The following is a 17,726-nucleotide window of genomic DNA, read 5'->3' on the forward strand; positions in this document are numbered from 1 at the left end:
TGTGAGTGCTACAAATAGGAGGAGTGGACACTACAGGCATAGAGTCTCCTAGCAGTTGTCTTATCTACTGCTGGGATTCCCTGAATTCCCTGAATTTTTAATTTTAATTTTTTTCTTCTCATTTTAGAGCTCACTGAATTTCTGGCCTAGTGTCAAAACTTTTTGAGTCAATCCACCAATGGGGGTTGCATTTTTGCAACTGGTATTTTGCCTCTCAGTCTAGCCCTTAGTGTTTCGCCACATGCCATTGTGTACAACTTCATTCTCAAATATTCAATAAAGGCAGTATATTATCTCCTATAACGTCTTTCTCCCTGGAAATAAATCTATTGTAATGACTGCCATCGCGGGTCAGACCAATAGTCTGCCTAATCTAGTATCCTGTCTTGTGACAGTGATAGTGATGTGCCCCGTGAGGGTTAATGTGTATACATTCGATTCCAGGGCCTTGTACCATCCAGAAACATATGCAACAGTGACAGGTCCTACTTTGCTAAAAAAGGCCATCTGATGTAGCTAATTGCTACAGATCGCAGTCTCACGTACCTATGGTGTGAGAAACTGCTATCTGTAGGAATTAGCGTCATCAGATTGCAGTGTTACAGGTCTCCCATGACCTTCTCATAAACAAACTATGGAAATGTAACCTAGATGGAGCTAAAATAAGATGGGTGCAAATGATTCACAGGCTGAAAGGGTATAACGAGTGGGGTTCTCCAGGGATCAGTTCTGGATAAGTTTCTATTCAAAATCTGGATCAATGATTGAGATAATGGCATAGAGAGTACAATTATAAAGTCTGTGAATGATAACAAGCTGCAGGCATACAAAATGGGCAATGACTTCCCAGGAAGGAGTCCTGCGGAAAGGGATCTGGGGGTCAGAGTGGACCACAAGCTGAATGCGAGTCCTGTGGAAAGGGATCTCTGCAGAAAACCAGAGCATCGCTCTGGGATACCCGCTCTACTCTGTGGTGATTGGGTCTCAACTGGAGTGAAAACTGGAGAGAGTCCAGAGAAGAGAAAAAAGATAAGTAAGATCGAGAAAACATGACCCCGGCGGGAAGAAGCCTCTCTTTACAAAAGCTGTTTCTTACGATCTAGGCGTATCAATAACTGCTGCAGGGAGCAGATCTCAGCGCACCCAAGGGCGGGCGGGGGCCCTTGCTACAGCGGGGAGCCGTGTCGGACAGCTGCGGCTTCTTCCCACCTCTGTCGGAGCGGTAACCGCTCCCGGCAGCGCATTCCTCGGCGGGGCCCTTGAACGCGCTGCCCCTGCTCTCGGGGGTTTCTGCCCCAGCCACAACGACAACAAAGCAGCAAACTTCCGAGAGCGCAACGGCCGAAGCAAAAAAACAAACAAAACAAAACAAAAAAACTCACCACGGAAGCCGCCCCGCCCCCCGGGAACTGTTCTTTGCTCACAGCTGGGTACTCTACAAGATGAACGGAGGATGCGGGTCCCGGGGACTGCACGCGACGCGAAGGACGGCAGCCAAGGGTGAGACTGGAGGGCGGAGCCAAGAGTGGGAGCCTGGCGTCACCGGAGGGCGGAGCCAAGGATGGGAGCCTGGCGTCAGGTCTGGCAGCTCGCCAGGAGTTGGCGGGGGCTGGCGTATTCCGGAGAGCGAGCTGGAGGAGGCTGGGGCGGGGTCCAGCGCCGAGCACTCTCCGCGGATCGGGGAAGCGCCGCCTTTGCCCACGTTTGCCGGGAGCGGCGGCGGAGGTAAGAACCGGCTCAGGCTGCGAGCGGCTTCCTCCGTCTGTCTCGCTCCGAGCTGGGGGGTCCCCTGACCGGGGCGGGCGACGTGTCTCTCCCAGCTCCCCTTAACTGGGGGGGGGGGGTGTCCCTTCCCCCGCCGTCCCTTCCCCCCGCGCTTCTCTGGCCCGTGGTTAATTTCTGGGGCGTCCCCGCGGGCCCGCTAACCGCGGTGGGACCCCCGCCGCACCCCCTTCCCCCAGGACAGAGCCCGCCGGGGATCAGAATCGGGACGGGATCGGGATCCCCCCGAGCGGACTGTGGGTGGCGAGCAGAGCAAGCGGCAGGGATGGTCACGGGTGGCAGGTTTGCAGGTTTGCAGAAATTTTGGTGGTGCCCAGCACCTGCCCCCCCCCGCCCCAACTCTGCCCCGCGCCTGCCTAAGGCTCTGGGAGGGAGTTTGGGTGGGGGGAGGAGGTCTGGGGTGGAGGCCCTGGGCTGGGGCAGGGATTGGGGTGCAGGCTCTGGGAGGGAGTTTGAGTGTAAAAGGGGTAAGAGGTTGGGCTCTGGGAGGAAGTTTGGGTGGGGGAGGGGGTCTGGAGTACAGGCTCTGGGAGGGAGTTTGGGTGGGGGAGGGGGTCTGGAGTACAGGCTCTGGGAGGGAGTTTGGGTGTAGGCTCTGGCCTGGGGCAAGGGGTGGGGATGCAGGAGGGGGTGAGGGGTGCAGGCTCTGGGCTGGGGGTGGTGTGTAGGTGGGGTGCAGGCTCTGGGAGGGAGTTTGGGGGCAGGAGGGTGTGTGTGGGAAGGGGGAGGGAGTGCCGGCTCTAGGAGGGAGTTTGGGGTTGGGGGGTGCTGAGGGTGGGTGCAGGGGTGGGGGCTGTGGGGTGGGGCTGGGGATGAGGGGTTTGGGAGGGGGCACAGGGCTAGGGCAGAGGGTTGGGGTGAGGGCTTTGGAGTGGGGCTGGGGGGTTAATGATGCAGGAGGGGGCCCAGGGCTGGGGCAGAGGGTTAGGGTGCCAGGGGGTGAGGGCTCTGTCTGGGGCTGGGGATTTGGGGTGTTGAAGAGGCTGAGGATTAGGGCAGAGGGTTGGGGTGCAGGCGGGGGTGAGGGGTGCAGGCCCTGGGATGGGGTAGGGCAGGGGATGAGGAGCTTGGGGTGCAGACAGGCTGCCCCAGGGCTAGGGTCAGAGGGGACTCACCCCCCCACACACCCTCTCTCCGCCGGCGGCAGCAGCGAGCTCTTGGTGAGGGACCCCCTCCTCTCCCCTGCTGCCCCTCACCGTAGCCTCGGTGGGGGTGGGGCTGCCCCTTGCCCAGCGTGGGGCAGGAGTGGTGGCGGTGGGGGGGCGGGGGGAGCTGGGGCAGCGAGTTATATGGGCTCATGGTGCCCGGGCTCCAGCAATATTCACGGCCCGGGGGCCCGGCTCCACCGATGTTTGGGGCCAGGTCTCTCCCCCGGCCCCCCGCTGCACCTCCCCCGAGTGTCCCCCGGCCCCCACTTCCTGCCCCCGCGCGCCGCCCCCCGGGGTCCGGAGCCTGAGCCTGCTGCCCTCGCTGACTCTGCTGTGCCGGCTCCGGGCATCAAGTGCTGCCGCTGGGTCCTATTTCCCGCCGTTCTGCCAATGCCTCAAACCCAGTCCCAGCCAGAGCCCTCATCCCCCCACACCCTAACCCTCTGCCCCAGCCCTGAGCCCCCTCCCACACTCCAAACCTCTCCTCTTCAGCCCCTACTTATACAGCCCAAAATGCCACTGGCCTTCTTGGCAACAAGGGCACACTGTTCACTCATATTCAGCTTCTCGTCCACTGTCACCCCTAGGTCCTTTTCTGCCGAACTGCTGCCGAGCCATTCGGTCCCTAGTCTGTAGCGGTGCATGGGATTCTTCCGTCCTAAGTGCAGGACTCTGCACTTGTCCTTGTTGAACTTCACAGCCTCAGTCCATCAGAGGAAAGAGAAACTTTCACAAGAGCACTAACAGGCCGTTGTGATGTCCCTGCATCTCGGCCCACCTGACTTCCCAGAGTCTCCCGTTATTCCGATGTTTAGCCTTAACTTTGCAACTCGGGGCTTGTCTACACTGAGTTGTTTTTTTAACAACTTTTGAAACAAAAACTGATGTAGTTAAATCAGCTCACTCCCCTTGTGCAGACATTGTCACGGTGTCTGTGCTGGTACAGCTCACTTCCTACAGCCATGCAGACACTTTTATACCAGCATAGCTGCATCCCTTTATCCTTTTGGCCCTGTGTTGTTTCCATCCTGTGTTTCGCTTTCCCCATCCTGCTTTCCCTCTTCCTTGATTCTGAGTTTCCTCTCTTCTCTTCTTCCCAGCAGCTGGTTATCAGCACTGGGCTTCACTTCCAGCTCCTTCCTCATTCCACCAACTTAAATGGTCTAATATTGATGCTGAAGTGTTATCACTGGCTTTAGTGCTGACGGTCCAGCTGGAGTAGTAGCAGGCAGGGGAGATCACAACTATGGGTCTCTTTTTGGCAGGCTGTGTGCAGATCAAGGCTGATGTCACGGCACTGGGTCACACTTGCCAGTTTGTCTCTGCAGCCAGGAGTGCTAGAAACTCTTAAAAAGAAAGTGGAGATGCTGCACAATCTCCGTGTGTGATGTGGGCCACACAGGCCAGATCCAGCCCAGGGGCTGCATGTCCAACACCCCTGTTCTGTACCTTGTCTCTGGGATCTCATTAGCAAATAGGACTTGATCTGTCACCTCTGTGCACATAACTCAGATCTACTTCTCCACACCACACCTGCCTTCTTCTGTCCAAATTAAAATCTCAGCCAGTCTTTCTCACTTGTCATGGATGTCCAGCCATCGATTTAAGCGTAATACAGGCTTAAAGAAAAGGAGTACTTGTGGCACCTTAGAGACTAACCAATTTATTTGAGCATAAGCTTTCGTGAGCTACAGCTCACTTCATGTAGCTCACGAAAGCTTATGCTCAAATAAATTGGTTAGTCTCTAAGGTGCCACAAGTACTCCTCTTCTTTTTGCGAATACAGACTAACACGGCTGTTACTCTGAAACCAGGCAAAAAAGAGTTCTACATCCTCCTTTTTGACACCACCCCCATCTCTCAGTCACTGTGGACACCACCACCATCCTCCCGATTACCTGTACCTGGGTGTCATCACTAACTCTGTCCTCTCTAGAGCCTCACATCCAGGCTGGGTCTGAATTGTGCTAATTCTTCCTGAAGAACATCTGTAAGATCTCGCCTTTTCTATCTCTACACAGCTAACTGTCTTCTCTCTCACCTTGCGTCTTAACTTCTGCAACATCCTCCTCTCTGGCCTGGATCAATCCCATCTTGCCCAGTTTATCCATTTAAAAACGCTGTTGCAAAGATCACTCTCCTGGTTTATCATTTCAGCCATGTCTTTGCATCCCTCCACTCCACTGACTCCCCCTTATCCACCACATAAGTACAAGCCACTTCTGTTCACTCTCGTGGCCCTTCAGAGCTTATCCCCGCCTGACCTGTCCTCTCTCATTCTCTATTGAGATGTCAACTTTGGCCTCTGATGGGCTGGTGATGCCAGCCACCGTTGCTCACTTGTTAAACTGTCAGACAAGCGCCTTCGGGCTTTCTCCCATCCTGCCCATTGCTCATGGAAGGAGCAACTTGTAAACTGCTGTAAAGCCTACTCATTGTCCTTCATATCGCTCCTTAAAAATCTCCTCTTCCCTGATGCATACAGAAAGGTAAACGTCTGCAAAGCTAGATTGATGTTTGAGACCAGCGCCTATCGTGCTGACCAATACAGTCTTGTCTGTTTCCTTGCGTTCCTCCAGGCTGGGTCCCACTGTTGTTGCAGTCTAAGTATAAGACAAGAGACTCCAACTACATCGACACAGCAGCTGGCAGCAGCCTCCCGGCCTGGGTAGACGGTGTCACGCAAACAGGGCTCGAGCTAGCACGCTACCAGTAGCCATGTAGCTGTTGTGGCTCGGGCCATAATTTGGGTCCTCCAGCCCACCTGACCCCTGGGTCTGAGCTCAGGTGGAGTCTCTTCCGGAGCTGCAAGGCCCACGTTGCTATTTTTAGCGTGCTGGCTTGAGCCTCGCTGGTGTAAGTCTGTCTGCCCGGGCTGGGGGGCGCACTGCCAGCTGCAGTGTGGCCGGTCCCTGGCCCCAACGGGCATGTCTTCCCATGTGTGTGCCCAGCACCCGCACAATGGGGCCCTGGTCCATGATGGGGTCCTGAGGCACTACCACAATATTACTGATAAATTATCCTGTAAAATGATCCAAGCGCTGAGCTGGCCTCTCTTCCCAAGCGGATCAGCTTGCCAGGGTTACTAGGACGGTTTGAACTTTCTGTGCAGGAGTCCTGCAGATGTATGTGAAGGGATTACTTTTTTTGTTTGTTTGTTTTTTAACAGGGAGGTTGGAAGAGGGTCTGAGAACAACTGACAGAAATGGCAGCGCACAGCAGCGTTTGGGTATTGGCTGGACTTTTTCTCGTTGTCCTGGCAGGTAAGGTGACCGATCTACTCTCTTGCTACCGCTTTACCAAACTGGAGAAAGTCCCACTGTTTCCCCTAATGTCTCTGTAGCTCTTCAAACACTCTTGTCTTCAGTGTCCCTGACTTGCCACCCCGGTGCCATGGGGGTAACCGGGTGGGTGGCTCTGTGCTAATAGATCTCATTGCTGCAGGGCAGCTGCTCCCAGAGCCGGCTCCATGATCTTGCTCAACTTTCTATGGATACGTAAATGCACCCAGCCCTGCTTCCTGCCCCTCTGTGTACCCGGCCAGCGCTTGGTCTGCGGGTTCAAAACCCAGCCTGTGAGAGTTGTTTGGGGGGGCTGTTCTCACTCCCCATCAACCCCCCCCCCCCCACACACACACCCCAAGCCTGGCTATAGGCCAAAGAATGAAAATGGGCCCGTACAGAATGGGGGAGGGGGGACTGTGGAGTCAGTATACGGAGCAAAGCGCACGGTGAGGTGTGGCCCTCACACAACGGAGGGGAAATAGAAGCCTCAGTACAAACATCTGGCCACTTCCCTTCCCCGGCATTTTGAAAACCCAACCCTTGGTCTGTCCAGACAGGTGAAATGTCTGCCCATCTCCCCACTGACACCTACATTGCCTCCATCCAGGACATGCTAAAATGATCTGCCTTGCCGCAGTCTGGCTGTCCCTGCACCAGATCCCTACTAACTAGGGTTGTCAACTCTGACTGAAGCTATTCCAGGAGATTGTTTTCCCCCCGCATCATGGCAATGTCATTTTCTTAAAATATCCCATTAAAATCTCCTGGGCTGGTTTCAGTGATCACCGGGAGATCGATGCCGATTCCAGGAGACTCCAGGCCAATCCGGGAGAGTTGACAACCCTAATCCTAAACCCCCCTCCCCCACCCTCCGCCGTGTCCCCTTCCAACGTAAGCGCATCTCAGTGCTGATTTAGTAACACCACCTCCCCGCGCAGCAGAGTCAAGGTTGATGGAGTTAGGTCGATGCTGTATCACTGTAGACACGGCGTCGCTTGTGTCGATTGTTCCTGGCTCTCCGGAACCGTCACACAATGGCCCACACTGACAATAGGATCGCTACAGCGCACCAGGTGAGAACACGCACGGCCGAGACAAGGGGCCACGTGTGCGCACGCACCAGCGACTTAACTGCGGTGGCTGTATGTTGATGTACGTTAGGTTGACGTAATCTGCCCTGGTTCTTGGGCCAGCCCTACACGACAGACTCACATGGGTATAACTGCATTGCTCAGAGCTGTGAAATATCCACACCCCGCAGCAACGTAATTCTGCAACCGAACCCCCGGCGTAGGCAGCGCTGTGTCGAAGGGAGAGCTGCTCCCATCACAGAGCTACCACCTCTGGCGGAAGTGGATTAACTACGCCGGTGGGAGAAGCTCTCCCGTCGGCCTAGGAGAACAGCGTCAATGCTGCAGCCTTAAAAGTGTAACCTGCCCTCGGTCTTTCCTCTCTAGTACAGAGTCTGCACCCTACAAATCACTTTCTTTTCCCTCCAGCTGGGAAGCACTGGGTGTAAAATACGTGATGAAACAAATCATGCCAAGCTCATTTAGTTCCTTTCTCTGATACCACAGCTTGGTGGGCAGTGGAAACGAGGTGGTAACACAGCAGTGCCAGTGATGAAACTCTCCGTAATTCCACTGACTTCGGGGGGTTGCCTGGGCTGCGTTTAGCCAATGGAGCGACTTCTTAATGCTGTTCTAGGACTTTACAAGTTCTTCCCCTTCTCTCTTTGTACCCAGGAATTGTCCTCTCACATCAGACCAGTCGTCCATTTAGCACAGTAGCACGTGGTCCAGAGAACAGTAAAAGAACCAGGCTTATGGGCTGACCCCATCACAGGGGGTCACTCCCTGCTAGTGGCGCCTCCTGCTGGCTGTCCTGGAGATTAGCTCCAGCCAGGCATTGCGCCCTCTGCTCGCGGTGCCTCTCCTGTCGTCCTCTAGCCCTGCGGACCCCTCTCCCTCTCCAGGAACTGCAGCCTCCTCTCCATGACTCGGTCCTCTGGGCACGTCGCTATACATGTCCCCCCCTCCGCCTTCCAGGGTATCAAAGTCTCTCTTGACAAATGGGCTCTGGCAGTCTTCCTGCTCCTTGCCCTGCTCATGCCACTTCATCAGTGGCTGGTCGCGGGCCCCGGCCCCCCTTCTACTCCAGATCCTGGCTCACAGGCCTTCTCATCGGGAGCCAAGGTTCGACTTACCCCATACCTTGCTGCTTTCCCCCTGAGCCTTGCCTGCCTCTCTGGCTCTCCCCCTTCTCTGGGCTCGCCAAACCACACTCCCAACTCCCCCCTCTCAGGGAGTAACCATGGACTACCCACTGTAGCCCCAAACACACCTCCCTTCTCCCAGGGAGTGAGTTCAGATTTCTGCCCTGCAGCCCCCTTCTGCTCTCAGCTCCTGGACTTTCTACAGGCCCTGCCTGTTCCTGACCAGCTGAGCCTCATTTAATTAACCCCCCTCCCTGGCTCCTCCTCCAGGTGCAGCTTGGGCAGTTAATTGGCCCACCTACCACCTTTGCCCATTTAGGCCTTGTGTGGGGTGGACACCCCGTCACTCCCCCCATAGTCCTATTACTGCATGTCTTTTCCATATCCCTGAACCAGCCTCCCAGATGGAGGAGTTTTATCCCTTATTAATCCTGTTTTATGCAACACTGCCTTCGAGACTTATTGGAATAATCGGAAAATCCTTTGTTTGAGTCCTGAAGGAAGCTGCTCCCCTAGGCGAGACACCCGGAGCTTCCGGGAAACTTCCCTGACCTGAAAAAGAGGGTACCAGAGTTCAGGTCTCCTGTCTAGCTGCTGCTCTTACTCCCATGCATGTATTGCCCAATGCCACGAACCCCAGCCTTTGCAGGCAGCTGCTGAATGCCCCCACCACACCAACATTTCAAAACAATAATCTAGAAGTGAGTTCATAGCAGCTCACAGCTGACCCCTGACCCTGATCTTATCCCCGCACTGCACTGGTTTCAGAGTGAAGAACCAAACCAGGTTTAGTCTCTCTAACTTCTCCCGGAGCCAGGGAGAGAATCCAGGATTCCTGAACACCAGGATTCTACTGATGACTAGTAAATGGTTGTGTAGCCCATTGGGGTTGTCTGCCAAGGCCTCTGCTGGTGGCTGGCCTGCAGAGGAGCTAGCAATTACTCCAGGGCCCTGTAGCTCAAGTAGTGAGGTCCTAGCACAGGGCTCTGATGGTCAGGGGCTCAAGCCCTGCTGCTGGTCTCTGGGTTGGGAAGGAACGGGATGGCTGCATGTCATTCACACGGTGCAAAACTCTGTAAAGGAGATGATGTACTGAACTGTGATGAGCTGTACATCCTGGTGGGAATCTGCACGCATCGGGCATTTGTTAAATATATTTGGCTTGTATAACTGAATGGGGGGAGGCGGGGTTGTGTGACACATCCCTGTATGGTCACGCCCCACAGGTGGAGAGTCTGTGACAGCTCACTGTTGGAGGTCTGTCAAAGATGGGAGCTGAGCATTGGCGTGTGTTATCGACAGCATTGTGGACAAGATGAGGATGGACAGGAACGCAGGGGCCGTTCTCCTTAGCTACGTCCCTCTGTGCTTTTAAGGCTCCGGGTGGATGGGTTATGTCCTGAGGCAACTTAGCTGCCCCTGAACCTTTTGTTCTTGAATTCTCGTTAGAAGTAGCATTGTGATCCCAGCCAGCCACGGCCCTAGAGTTTGTATCACTTGACAAGGGTAATAGAAATTGTTTCAGCTGACTTTGAGTAATGCCATGTCCTTCTTCTCTCTTTCAGCCTGTGACCCTGTCAGAATTGAAGCGGATGTCGGTGAAGATGTGCTCCTGCCCTGCATTGTCAAATGTGGAGACGCTATCAGTCTTTCAAACCCGACAGTTAACTGGCAAGTTAACTGGTTAAATGGGAGTTGTGAAGTCGTGAACAGCTACTACTATGGCCAGAACCATCCAGAGTATCAGTGTGGACAATATAAGGGGAGAACGGAGTTCTCTTCTCAGGGATTGTCCGATGGCAACGCTTCTCTGCTACTGAAGAATGTAACCCCCGCTGACTTTGGAAACTACACCTGTCATGCCAGTTTATATGAGAACACTCCCCAAACTTTACAGATTGTCCTGCTTATGCAGAAAAAGACCCAAGGTAGGTCACCAATGTTCCCTTATCAACAGTGCTGTGACGGTTGTCCTTTCAGTGAGAACCCCACGAGCCCTTTAGCATAATTTTGAAGCAGGAGCCTGCTGTGATAAGTGACATTAAGAGAAGCATCCCGGGGATCAGTTTTTTCTCTCCATTACTCTGTATCTACCACGATCTGTTATTAGAAGTAGAAATGGAGCTTTAACTGTCAGTGCCATGATGGGAGAAGGAAGTGTAGATCGAGTTGGGTTCTTCCTTCTCTCACTCCATCCCCAGTAATAGGGACACTGCAGGGCGAATGATGCCCTCTTTAGATCCCCTGTAACCCCATTAGGCTTCCGTGGAAATGTTCCAGTGTAACTAGGGGCACAGTTTGGCACACAGAATCTCTATTTCTGGTGATGTTTGAGCCGGGAAGAGCCCAGCTTGACTCTCAGATCCCAGGATGGGTTCGTGGAGTCTGTTTCTGCCTCCTGTGGGTTTTCCCTACTGGCAGGCACTGCAGTCCCTGTGCTTTGAGGAGTGCAGTGTCTGGGATTGTGGTTGGTTCTGTAGGGGGGCCTAAGGTGTTAGCGCGTCTCCTAGCATAGCTTTCTGCTTGGCCATTAGCACCAGGCCAGACACACTGTGTGGCCCAAAATGTGCTTTTTCAAGCCATCTTTCGGATCATGTACTAAACATGCCAGAGATGCAATGAGGCCTTTGAACTCCTTTTGGTGAGACAGGAAGCTCAGTCAAACGTTTTCAGGGTTTGATTCATGTAGAACTTAGGGAATTTTTATCTTTCAATTTACGGGGAAATAAAAAGCACCAATCCCAAGTTCTAGGTGTCCTGTTATCTCCCTCTTTGTGACCCTCCATTCCCACCATCAGGCTTCCCTGGTGCATTCAGGAAACCGAATTCTGGAATCTGTAACCCCAGGACTCCGGTTTAATAAGGGACATGGGGGGTGTTTCGGATCCTGTAACTTCAGCGCTCCAACTCTGCCAATAGCGTTGTCCCGGCACACGTGAGCGCTCTCCGGCTCACTGCTGCAGCTGCCCATTCTGGCCAAACTTCTTCCCAGCCCCATTTGCAATTTTGCTCTGGGTCACCTAATTGCTAGGCCATCAATCCATCTGCTACTGGCCACCTTGAGATGAGCCAGACCCTTGCTGTGTCTCAACCTGCTGCTCTTATTGCTACCCACCTGGATGTCTAGTGTCCCTTCCCCTTAGCATTTCTGCATTTCCTGCCGAGTGCCACCACCATGTTCCCCATCTTTCCTGTGCATTCACTCCTGATTGCCCACCTGTGGTTTTTAAGCCCATAACCCTGATAGCAGAAAGCCTGGCTGTATGGAGCAAGCTGTAGTAACAGCTAATTGCAACTGGGAGGGAGGGTTTATATTGGAAATGGCTGGAGGCAGTTCCAGCTTACTTAATCATTTTACTGTTTTGCAGGTGCAACTGTTCAGACAGACGCCTACGTTCCAGGAGGACATGAAAAACGACTCCGCGTTCTAAGCGTTTGTGTGCCATTGAGCGCACTAGTGATTCTTGTAGTAGGGAGCTTTGCAGGGTACTGTTGGTGTAAAAAGAAGACTACGAAGGCTAAAGAAGGTATGTGCAATAGTGTGTGTGTGAGACGAGTCGTTTTAAAAATCAGTTTTCATTACAATGCCAAACCAGTAAAGAGAAACAAAGATCCTGTCAACCATGATATCCCCTAGGCAGCAAGACAAAAATATTTGCAAAATAAGGTTTTAAGCTATTTCTTCCTGAGACAAACAAATCTTAATATTTGCCCCTTGGACAGCTGGACCGTGCGTTACTAACATAAAGGCACTGAAGCACTATGGCCTAGTGTAAAAAGCACTGGACTGGGACTTGCGAGACCCAGAGTCTATTCCTGGCTCTGCCACTGGCCTGCTGGTTGACCTCGGGTAGGTCATGCCCCCGCTCTGTGCCTCAGTTTCCCCAACTGTAAAATAGGAATGACACTCCCTTGTAAAGCGCTTGGAGCTCTCTAGGTGAAGAGCTAGGTATTATGGAACAGTTGTAAAGGTTTAGTAATGCACTTGAAGACCTAAATAAGACCTTTACACAACAAAGGTATAGACAGCTGAAGAGCATTTCAATAATGGTGTCTTATAGAGCTAGATAAGCCAATATCCAAGGCAGCTTCCTTATCTTACCCATCAAATTCTCTGCCTCTTAGCCTGCGATTCCAGAAAAGCACAAGCTAACAGGGCTCGGGGGTGGCTTTGCCGTGAGACCCGAGCAAGGGGCAGCTGGAGCAGCCCATAAGGCAGAGTTTGATTGTTGCTCCGAGGGGAAGAATCCAGTGGCAGGTCTGCACCTGGTGCAGGTACTTCCCCGGCATGCTGGCAGAACAGCGCTAGGTGGGGCTATGGAGGGTGGATGCAAAGCCCACTCTGCCCGCTCCACATCCTGTCCCCTCTGCTTGCACGGTGGGCCACGTACCAGCTCCCCGGAGGCTGCTCTCCTCACCACGCTGCTACCTACGATCCAGGCAGCTGGACACGGGATTGAGGAGATGACTTAAAGTTTAAAGAATCCAGTCACTAACCCTTCCCCAACCCCTCTGGCCAGCCCTGTGCAGAGACATGTGACTGAATTAGGAATCGGGTTATAGCTGGGTGGGGGAGAGGAGTAAAGAATGTTTCCTGGAGTTACCCAAAGTTCCTAAGGCTTTGCTGATTATTAAAGCGTTCAGCCCTCGCTAAGGCTGGAAATGTGCTGGCTGCTGCTTCTCTGAGGAGCTGTCACTCCCTAAGCCGCGCTGGCTAGTGCTTGATGGCTCTCAGCAAATGTGCTTGTTCTCCGTTTCCTTCCGTACCCTCCCCACGTTACTGGATGTCGGGATCTTCCTGGGGGCTGAGAGAACCCAAAAGGCTCCTGTGGGCGATGTGTGTGCAAAGCTGCATGCTCAGCACTTCTTTCAGCTCAGGTTCTACAGTCTAGTGTTTCCTGGTTTGTGTTTGACGTGTATTTTTGCAGGTGATGAGGAAGCAGCTCAGGCAAGGGAGGAAGTCACATGCCCGAGGAACTCAGAAAATACTTCAGTGACGTCCCTACACGGCACTTGGTAGCAAGGCTCGATCCTGGGAAGCAGTGACTGAAAACGGTTTTTGTGGGGGGTGGAGAGCAAGCAGCCGCACATGAGCTCCTGGTCTGATGCTGCTGTGGTCAAAAGGGCTAATGTGACCCTTGGGTGCATGAGCAGGGATGCACCTCGAGCAGAACTACAGAGGGTATTTTACCTTTATATTTGGCACTGATGCAAACGCTGTTGGAATCCTGTGTCCAGTTGTGGTGCCCACCATTCCAGAGGGATGTTGATGATAAAGTGGAGAGGGTTCAGAGAAGAGCCACAAGAATGATTAAAGGATGAGAAAACCCGCAGGACAGTGATAGACTAACGGAGCTCAATCTGTTTACCTTGACAAAGTGTAGGTCAAGGAGTGCCCTGATTACAGTCCAGGTATCTACATGGGGAAGAAATATTTAATAAATAATATTTAATAATATTTGTTCCTGAGACAGCAAAACTCTGTAGTGATGGGGGAGTGCCTGGTGCTAAGGTGGACTATCAAGGTCCTGAGGCACTACTCGCTCGGTGTGTCTTTTACCCTCCTCGCTGACCAGGCCCCTCTGCAGTGGCTGCATGCGCTGAGAGACATGAACCCCAGGTTGACCTGGCTCTGCAGCCCCATGCGCTTATGGTTCACCCCCAGTCCAGGGCCACCCCGGTGAATGTGGACTATATTTCTCATGAGGAGGGAGGCAAAGAGTGCACCAACTTCACTCTTGGGAGGGCTGGGGAGGTGTGTAACAGGACAGCCTGTCTCTGCAAGGACCGTGGGGGCCAGGAAGCAGCCAAGCCCGTCCCACAGAGCAGCCCAGCAGGCCGGTGCTGGGAATCAGCCAACCCGGCTTGACAGCATTTAGAGACTGGGTCTGATTCCCAGCTGCAGCTGAGGGATATAAATGGAGGGCCCAGGAGAGGGGCTGAGCATGCTGGTGCGACACCCCACCCCCCCGCTCCGCCCCCACCTTAGACTGGGGAAGGTGTTCCAGGGCCTTTAGCTCCCACAGGCCTCACAGCATCAGCTGAGAACAGGGCAGTTGCTTTTTGTTATTCCATGTTTCCTTTTGGATGGATGCTGGGGAACACACCGATCCCTGAGCAAAGGGCTACAAACGGAACTGGGGGTGGCCGATTTTGTCCCAAAGTGGCAATGGGGGTCCACCAGCCTACCCTCATCTACAAAGGCATGTAACTGAATCAGTTGCGCTGCTCTGACTGACAAATGACTATTTGTAGGCAACGGAGGTTTCAACTCCCGCTTACAGTTTGCTTCAGGACTCTATTTTCTCCCCAGTTACAGCTTGCTCGCCTAGCACAGAAAACATCCATCTTTCTAGCACCAGCAGCCCATTGTTCAGGCCTGTTGCCAAAGTTCTAGAAAGCTGAATGAGGCAAATCTAAAGTACTTACACTCCAACGAATGAGAAAACTATTAAAAATACTATCTCCACTCTACAATGAGTCAGGAATGCTTGACTGGTCTTGCTATTCTTGCAATCGAACAAGACATCACTGTGTCTTTGTCATACGATGATATTATTACTGATTTTGCAGCCAAAAAGGCAAGAAAGATTGCTTTTAATTAAAAGCAAATCCTTGTTTCAATATCTCTTCATAGAAATGTCCAATAAAATGTTGACAAATTCAAAACATTATATTATTTGTATCATTCTGTCAATAAATCAGAATTTTTTCTATAGTGCTACTTCTTTAGTGCAAGTATAATCCATCAGCTTCATAGCGTGCTTAATTAGTTTAGGATGGTTTTAATAAAGGGCAAGGGTAGTGACCCTGGGAAATGTGCAGGTCATAGTGGATGGCTTTGCTGCAATGGGATTCCCTAACTGTGGTGGGGCCATAGATTAGCCCAGGAAGGGTGGTGGAGGAGGGAAGGACAAGGCCACACAGTACTTTAAAACTTATTGAATGCCAGCCTTCGGTTGCTTGGGCAATCCTCTGGGGTGGAGTGGCTGGGTGGCCGGAGGCCCCCCCCACACCACCTTCTTGGGCATCTGGGTGAGGAGGTCTATGGAACTTGGGGAGGAGGGCGGTTGGTTACAAAGGGGCTGTAGCGGCGGTCTGTGCTCCAGCTGCCTTTCCTGCAGCTCAACCATATGCTGGAGCATATTAGTTTGATCCTCCAGAAGCCTCAGCATTGAATCCTGCCTCCTCTCATCACGCTGCCGCCACCTTTCAGCTTCAGCCTGCCACTTACTCCTCATGTTCATTTTGTGCTTTCCTGCACTCTGACGTTGACTGCCTCCACGCATTCGTCTGTGCTCTGTCAGTGTCGGAGGACAGCATGAAGTCAGAGAACATTTAATCACGAGTGTGTTTTTTTCACCTTCTAATCTTCGCTAGCCTCTGGGAAGGAGAAGATTCTGTGATCCTTGAACCACATGCAGCTGATGGAGGGGAAAAGAAAAAGGGACAGTGATATTTAAAAAGACAAATTTTATAGAACACTGGGTACACTCTTTCATGGTAAACCTTGCTGTTAACATTACATACATAGCACATGTGCTTTCGTTACAAGGTCGCATTTTGCCTCCCCCACCGTGTGGCTAACCCCTTCCCCCTCCCCTCACCACATGGCTAACAGTGGGGAACATTTCTGTTCAGCCACAGGCAAACGGCCCAGCAGGAACGGGCACCTCTGAATGCCCCTTAAGAAAAGCACCCTATTTCAACCAGGTGACCATGAACGATATCACGCTCCTGTGGATAACACAGAGAGATAAAGAACGGATGTTATTTGAACACCAGCAAACATACACTGCAATGCTTTGTTCTGCAATGATTCCCAACTACGTGCTACTGGCCTGGTGTGCTAAAGTGTCCTACCGTGGTGGACGGAATAAGGCTGCCCTCCCCAGAAACCTTTTGCAAAGGCTTTGGGAGTACATCCAGGAGAGCTTTATGGAGATGTCCCTGGAGGATTTCCACTCCATCCCCAGACATGTTAACAGACTTTTCCAGTAGCTGTACTGGCTGCGAATGCCAGGGCAAATCAATCATTAAACACGCTTGCTTTTAAACCATGTATACTATTTTAAAATGTACACTCACCAGAGGTCCCTCCTCCGCCTGGCGGGTCCAGGAGGCAGCCTTGGGTGGGTTTGGGGGGTATTGGCTCCAGGTCCAGGGTGAGAAACAGTTCCTGGCTGTCGGGAAAACCGGTTTCTCCGCTTGCTTGCTGTGAGCTATCTACAACCACCTCCTCATCTTCCTCGTCCCCAAAACCTGCTTCCGTGTTGCCTCCCTCTCCATTGACGGAGTCAAAGCACACGGTTGGGGTAGTCGTGGCTGAACCCCCTAAAATGGCATGCAGCTCATCATAGAAGCGGCATGTTTGGGGCTCTGACCCGGAGCGGCCGTTTGCCTCTCTGGTTTTCTGGTAGGCTTGCATCAGCTCCTTAAGTTGCACGCGGCACTGCTTCGGGTCCCTGTTATGGCCTCTGTCTTTCATGCCCTGGGAGATTTTGACAAATGTTTTGGCATTTCGAAAACTGGAACGGAGTTGTGATAGCACGGATTCCTCTCCCCATACAGCAATCAGATCCTGTACCTCCCGTTTGGTCCATGCTGGAGCTCTTTTGCGATTCTGGGACTCCATCATGGTCACCTCTGCTGATGAGCTCTGCATGGTCACCTGCAGCTTGCCACGCTGGCCAAACAGGAAACTGAAATTCAAAAGTTCGCAGGCCTTTTCCTGTCTACCTGGCCAGTGCATCTGAGTTGAGAGCGCTGTCCAGAGCGGTCACAATGGAGCACTCTGGAATAGCTCCCGGAGGCCAATACCATCAAATTGCATCCACACTACTCCAAACTTGACCCAGCAAGGCTGATTTCAGCACTAATCCCCTCGTCGGGGGTGGAGTAAGGAAATCGATTTTAAGAGCCCTTTAAGTCGAAAAAAAGGGCTTCATCGTGTGGATGGGTGCTGGGTTAAATCGATTTAACGCTGCTAAATTCGATCTCGACTCCTAGTGTAGACCAGGGCTTAGGCTGGCTGCCGAGGAAGTGAGTCACTTTCTGAAAAGTTGTACTAAGATATATGTACTTATGTACAACATATGTACTTTCCATATGTCGTACTAAGATTCTCCTGCTTTTTTTTCAGTGAGTCAGCATAGTTTTTGCCAGCCCAGAGGTTGGGCAGCCAATGTCTTAAGTTTTCACAATGTTTCGTCCAAGTTTCATAAAGTAAATACATGGTTAACATGAGTTAAAAAGGCCAGGGACACGTCCTTGTGAAGAATCTGTGCAGCAGATCAT

At 52.5% G+C, this 17,726-nt stretch overlaps 1 protein-coding gene across 2 annotated transcripts; it reads left to right on the top strand.

Moving 5' to 3' along the window:
* The first annotated feature begins 1,613 nt into the window (after positions 1-1,613).
* LOC119565085 (butyrophilin subfamily 3 member A2) lies at positions 1,614-15,343 on the top strand. 2 transcript variants are annotated; one of them, XM_037889431.2, is made up of 5 exons: positions 1,614-1,725; positions 6,100-6,193; positions 9,995-10,357; positions 11,798-11,956; positions 13,358-15,343. In XM_037889431.2, exons 2-5 carry the CDS (start codon positions 6,136-6,138, stop codon positions 13,447-13,449), a joined length of 672 nt encoding a protein of 223 aa, XP_037745359.1. In that variant the 5' UTR covers positions 1,614-1,725; positions 6,100-6,135; the 3' UTR covers positions 13,450-15,343. The 2 variants fall into 2 exon arrangements, with proteins under 2 accessions (XP_037745359.1, XP_037745358.1); XM_037889430.2 differs by having other exon boundaries at positions 11,798-15,343.
* The last annotated feature ends 2,383 nt before the right edge of the window (positions 15,344-17,726 follow it).

Source organism: Chelonia mydas, chromosome 1 (genome assembly GCF_015237465.2).
Source record: "Chelonia mydas isolate rCheMyd1 chromosome 1, rCheMyd1.pri.v2, whole genome shotgun sequence".
Classification (NCBI taxonomy): domain Eukaryota; kingdom Metazoa; phylum Chordata; order Testudines; family Cheloniidae; genus Chelonia; species Chelonia mydas.